Source organism: Phalaenopsis equestris, unplaced genomic scaffold, assembly GCF_001263595.1.
Source record: "Phalaenopsis equestris unplaced genomic scaffold, ASM126359v1 Scaffold000294, whole genome shotgun sequence".
NCBI lineage: Eukaryota > Viridiplantae > Streptophyta > Magnoliopsida > Asparagales > Orchidaceae > Phalaenopsis > Phalaenopsis equestris.
The window spans coordinates 125,863-132,377 of NW_018164736.1; the positions used below are offsets into that span (position 1 = coordinate 125,863).

The 6,515-nt window shown below is 31.3% G+C and overlaps 2 protein-coding genes across 2 annotated transcripts in view; one reads left to right on the forward strand and one right to left on the reverse strand.

Annotated features, from left to right (window-relative positions):
* Window positions 1–122: 122 nt before the first annotated feature.
* On the reverse strand, window positions 123–5,584 carry LOC110025197 (cryptochrome DASH, chloroplastic/mitochondrial; the record flags this gene model as incomplete). Its single annotated transcript, XM_020725521.1, is given in 10 exon segments — window positions 123–808; window positions 1,184–1,233; window positions 1,688–1,811; window positions 2,219–2,288; window positions 2,603–2,678; window positions 3,061–3,137; window positions 3,410–3,456; window positions 3,777–3,893; window positions 5,000–5,074; window positions 5,444–5,584. Coding segments are annotated over 10 exon segments (972 nt in total), but the record flags the coding sequence as incomplete, so codon positions are not given.
* A 297-nt stretch (window positions 5,585–5,881) lies between these two features.
* LOC110025192 (probable plastid-lipid-associated protein 8, chloroplastic) overlaps window positions 5,882–6,515 on the forward strand; it is a 10,533-nt gene continuing 9,899 nt past the window's right edge. Inside the window, exon 1 of the mRNA XM_020725512.1 lies at window positions 5,882–5,956. Within this exon, the coding sequence (XP_020581171.1) occupies window positions 5,882–5,956 (75 nt within the window). The remainder of the gene's footprint in view (window positions 5,957–6,515) is intronic.

Consider the following 6,515-nt stretch of genomic DNA (forward strand, 5'->3'; position numbering starts at 1 on the left):
TCACAAGTTATCTAAAAATATCAAGTTAAGAGGGAAATAAATTTTTTTTATAAAGCTCATAACATTTTTTTCTTTTAAAAAAATTGATATTAGACATTAATATTGACTAAAGTAATTAAAAATTAAATATCTGAAGTAAATGTTAAAAATACAAAAGCTAGCAACAAGAGATCAAATGATACATGAGCGAAATGGGAACATATATTTAAACAAAGAACTAAAAAAATAAAAAAGAAAGAAACTATACTTTGCCATAAAGCTATTGCCAATGTGAATTGGACCAAGCAAAACATCTATATATGGGGTGTAAGAGCAAATTGCAAATTGCCAATGTAAATTGTTCTAAGCTGTTTTGAACGGACTATTTACATACAATCGCGTGTCCTAAAATTTATAAAAACAACAAATTGATCCCATACTTAATAAATTTAAGCTCTACTAGTTCTTCATGGCTATTCTTCTAACCCCAATTTAAAAAATAGGGGGATCAATTCAACACTAATATAAACTCTGGGATTAAAATGACTTGATATAAGTAATCGAGTAATATTTTGGCACTTTATAATATATAAGAGGTAAGATATAATGAAATTGACCAAGATTATGCATTCATTCAATATTGTTTCTTTTTATAGAACTTATTATCTTTACTGAAATGATTCTCCCTATGTGTTGTGTTTTCAAACTTAAGAGGCACCACTTGTTTGATATATGATTTTCCTGGAAAATTTCTTCTCTCCTTTGGAATAGACTGTAGCTCTGGCAACCAATATGAAACATACTCACCTTCAGGATCATAAATCTTTGCCTAAACAAAATAAAAATAAAATAAATCTATGTGAATAGAGTTATAAACGAACAAAAACAATTGATCAACTCAAACTCAGTTTGATTAATGCTTGATCATATTTATTAAATTAATTAATAAATAAATTTGAACTTTTCTTTTAAACTCGAATGTTCAATGAATCAAATTTGAATATAATCCAACTTATTTAATAACGTTCAATATGTTGAAAAAATGAATTGTAATATTCATAATGATTATAATTTGCAGTACATATTTTCGGCACTATCTATAAAAGAAGAAAATATTATGCACGCATAAGTAAGAAAAGAGAGGTGGCCCTCTGCGGATTATTCACACGTAATATTTTTTTTCTAGAGAAGGGAGAAAACATACCTGCTTTGGGATGCTAAAATAACGGTCTTCTCTTGGATCATTGCCAACACCTGATAAAAAATAATAGAAGAACACAATTGGAGTTATTTCAAGATGGGGAACATTTAATAACCAGCAATAACGGTAGAAAGAAGCTTTTAAATTAGAAAAGAAAAGCAAATAGTAGAAAGAGAGTTAGGGTTTTTAAAAATTGGCACATGCCAACTCAAAAATTTTGGATTTGAGTGGGTTGAACCGATTAATTTTCAGGTCAGGTTCATATCCAATTTCCCAATACATTTTAAATTTTTTAAGTGGGGGTTCAGGTTGATCTGTTCACCTGAAATTGTCAGAATCCGGCCAGTCTGCCTGAACCTGACTCAAAATTAATCCGAATTTTACCCAAAAAAAAGTATCATACGTGTATTAAACAGGTTATGCGGATCTTGTTTGAGTCTCACAATTTCGATTTAACAAATTCGGGTTAGACTAGAACCCGAGTTGACACGGCTAAAGAAAGCAAACCTGCTCCATATGTCCAATTCCCATAGTTAGAACAGGGATCATAATCAATGAGGCATGACTCAAACCACTCAGCTCCCATGCGCCAATCCAGTTGCATATCTCTAACCAAGAAGGAACAGACAATCTGCAACACAGAATAGTTATAAAAAATACATATAATGCACAAAAGAGAAAATTACTTAAAAAACATTGAATTATTTTGTTATAAATATCAGATAAAAAAATTCCAATAGCATACAGATTAGGAGCTTTAATTAAGTAATGCCATTTGCAGAACTTAGGACCATACAGATTTAGAGTAGGATTGGTTAAATCACCTTCCAAGGACTACAGATCAACTATATATTTCTCCAAATCTGCTGACACTTCAAGTGACAAGGGTGGATCTTTTGCGCCATACTCTACTTAAATTTCCATATTTATAAAAAAGACCCTAATAAACTCGGATTTGCAGACAAACATAATAGTTTAAAGGAACTGAAAATCCCAACAATACAAGAAAACATTTAGATGTACAAACATAAAAGTTACCTGACGCCCACGATTGGACATAAAGCCAGTCGTAGAAAGCTCCTTCATATTCGCATCAATTAGGGGATAACTTGTATGAAAATAAACCAAACATATTAGAATGTAGATTCAGGCACAGTATCATAAAAGCTTGGTAGACTTACAAACATACCACTCAATTCCTATGTATTTACATATATATACCACCTATACTCAATTTTTTGCGTGTTCGTACCATCTTAACCATGCATGAAAATGTTTAGTTCGGTTTTTTAAGAACTAAATGGTGATACCCTTTTTATGTGAATTGAAAAATTTGTTAGGCGTTAGATATGTAAATACATAAGGATTAGGTGGTATTTATGTGAACGCGCCCTAAAAGTTTTATAGCATAATAAAATGTACCCAGTATGACCTCCTCTCCAAGACTCAAATAGTGAACCATCTTGACTCCAATTGGTCCCCAACTTTCTCGGACCGCCTGAAAATAACACGGTGAAGGCCTAATTCAAATCATGAGTGACCAAGATAATGCATATTCTAGGGTAGCCAAAAGCATAAAGGAAAATTTACATACATACCACCCAATTCCTATATATTTATGTATCTAACACCTAAACTTCAATTTTGACGTCGATACCACCTTGTCCATGAAAAAGTTTATTTCACTTTTTAAAAGTTAAAATCGCGGTACATTTTACGTGCTATGAAAGATTTGGGTGTTGAAAACGTAAAAAGCATAATTTAGGTGTTTAGATATATAAATTCATACGAATTGAGCGGTATGTACGTAAATGCCCCTAGCATAAATGGTATGCAATTGAAGAATGAAAATGGAGGAACAAAGGTAGAAAAGTAATTACCGCGATGGAATATAGAATTTCCCTGTTTAATGGAAAGGAACCTGAAGTAGTCCCTCCATATCAGCTCAAATAAAACCCTGCAATCAAATTCATAAAATCAGTAAAACTGTACAGCATAAAAATCATTCTTGACAGTGTATTTTTCAGTTGATATCAGTATAAATAGTCAGCATAAAATTTAGGGGTGTTTGCATACATACCACTCAATTCCTATGTACTTACATATATATAACACCTAAACTTTACTTTTTACATTTCTACCACCAAACACATAGGATCTGAGTGGTATGTAGGTAAACCTTCCTAAAATTTGATGCAGATCATATAACCACAATACAAAGTAAGGTACCAGTATGTTGAGTCATTCGCAATTCTCGCTTTCTCATATCTCTTTACCTGGCACATAAAGTGAAAAAAAGAACCAGCGGTGCTGATGATTTAGAGAATAACTTTTACCAAGAAAATTTTTAAGAGCATTTACATACATACCACACAATTCTTTTGTATTTACATATCTAACACTTAAACTTTAATTTGTACATTTATACCACCAAATTGTTTCATATCACATAAAAAATATCACCATCTTAACTTTTAAAATTGAAATTCACCTTTTCATTCATAGGGAATTTCACTTATAAGGAATGTGTATGTAAAAATTGAAGTTTAGGTGTTAGATATGTAAATCTTACAAATTTTTAATAGGGAACAATTACCTCAGCATACAGATATCTTGGAGAAAGACTGCCGGAAGCAAGCCAAGGAGAGAATTTTGTTGAATAATCTGTACCCAACATCCCATTCCGTGTTTCTTTGTACACTCTTAACAGATCCTGGAAACAAGCAGAGTAGATTTAAAATCTCCTAATCATATTAATTTTCTCTTTAGATGAAGTTTTATGAGAAGCCCTGCAGCTTATCAGATGTTAGTTTTTTCCTTCTATTTTCCTGTGAAGAGGGACACAGGGTTTGACAATTTGAGCAAGTGTGTTCTTAGCTTGAAACATATACACAACTTAAACAAGCTTTAAGAAAATATTTTATTTTTGTTTTAACTGAAGTATCCGTGAAAGAATCTGTGCAGCTCTGGTGGGAGCAAGAATAGAGAGAGTTGTCTTAGTTGGTTTGGTCACATTAAATGCCGACCATCTGATGATCCCATTATGAGAGTAGATGTTTAGATTTGACTTATGATAAGAAAGGCAGAGGTAATACTAAAAAAGACTTGGGCATATGATATAAAAAAAATGATTTTAATTTATTAGTATTAAATGAAAACATGACACTCAATTGGACTCAATGGAAAAAAAGGATTCATGTAGCTGACCCCACTTAGTGGGATGATGAAGGCTTGCCATTGTTGTTGTTGTTTAACTGAACTTGATTTGTGTTCTCAAAATATATATTTTTTTTACTAAATAAGCAGACACTTATAGGACTTATTATTCTTGTTGAATTTGATAGCAGAAAAATGATAGTTTGGAATGTTAAAATTGCTGATTGTAATCTATCTAGTTATTTTAGCAATGCTTTCATTATTTTGTTGAAGAACAGTTCAAGATGCCAGAATTTTTGTGTAGTAACTTATCTTTCTTTTTTGAGGTTCTTTCTATGATACTTTCTAAGAAGCTGAGGGTTATAAATTTGATAGAAGCTTTAGAATATCCTTTAGAATTTTAGACTCAATGAGTTTATGTTGCTGTAAATGCATACTTTGTAATCTCTTTAACTTTTTACTTCTCTAATAAACTTGTACAAAATATTAAATATTGGTTTGCTTATAACCGAAATAATTAAATAGAATTATATTTCGGTTTGGTTTGGTTTGATTTGAGTAAAAAATTGTTGGTTGATATTGCAAGAAGTAAGGTGATACACTTGCTTTCAAGTAAATAAATTAATAATTCATTTAAATTCTAGCTCATTGATGAATGTATACCTTCTTCCAAAAATATTCATGCACTCTGCCCAAAGCTGCATTTTCACCTCCAACAAAATGCATTCCCATGTCCACCTGCATTGAGAATGGCCACATTCTCCCCTTAGTTTATTGTTGATGAACTAAAATGTGAAATGGAGAATGTTAAAAATGAATTCAAATACTATGTTCTATAAGAAAATTTTGCCCTCAAATGCAACAACTAGAAAAAAAAAATGGGGCATTTACATAAATACCAGCCAATTCCTAAGCATTTGCATATCTAACAGCTAAACTTCACTTTTTTGCATTTATACCGCCCAAATCATTCATATCACATCAAAAATAGAACCATTTTAACTTTTAAAAAGTAAATTACACCTTTTAAGACATAGATAAAGTGGCATGTATGTAAAAAAAGTTTTTCAAAAAAACACTTTTTGAGGAATATATACATTGACCTGCCTTCGGTTCTTGGAGTCCAAGATCCCCAAGAGAAGGGATGCTTCCCCACCCACCAACTTCAACTAAGCTGCTGCTTGGAAGTGGACCGAGGGACACTGGCAGCTTGCTGCACGCCCTGATTGAGCTTTTAGATTCAAGAGACTGTCCAATATATCAATATGAAATGCTTGTTAGTAGCAAAATTTGAAAATTACACAGCAAAACACACACACACATATAAGAAAAATAAATGTAAACTTATATTACTATATTACATATAAATACTTGTGTAGATTTCAATCTAACCCAATAAAAAGCTGATTTTAAATTATTATCCCACATATTCACATGAAACTCGCAAGCATAGATAAATATTTTAATACTTTACTAGATGCATAATTGTTTGTATTCAAATAGAAATGCATGGTTGCATATATGCATTCAAAAATACATTCATACATGCACGGTCGCATATACACTTGCTTGATCAAGTCTCCAGATAGCTCAATTAGATCCAAGAATATCTTAATCCATGTTTGATTCAATATGGTTTAAGCTCATTAATTTCAAAATAAACTAAGAACTAATTTGATACTTAACAAAAATCGAGCCAAATTCTCAGCCTTAAACATGAAAGTATAGGCATAAATTTGATTCCCAGCGAGATATGATTCTCTTTCTTTCTAACATTTCTCCAACAGAACATCCTATTTAGGGGTGTAAATTAGCCGAGCTTGAGCGAGCACAGTGCTAGTTTGTGCTCGGCTCAAAATTAGCTGGAATGATTTTGTTAAAAAGAACAAAATATAATATTTTTTAAAATACAACATATTAAATAAATTTAAAAATATTATCATATTATTATTTGTTTAATTGTTTAACTAATTAAAGCCAAAATGAGATAAACACAAGTGAGAAATAATTTATTCGCATTAGACTCATTTATAAATTAAGAAAATTGTTCATGTTCAGCTCCCTTGCTTAATAAATGAATTAAACACAGGCTACTTAGCCAGTCGAACACGAACTATTTACAAAAAATGAACTTTTTTGATGGCTCTAATTCTATCTTCTTTAACTAATCACCGCTCTT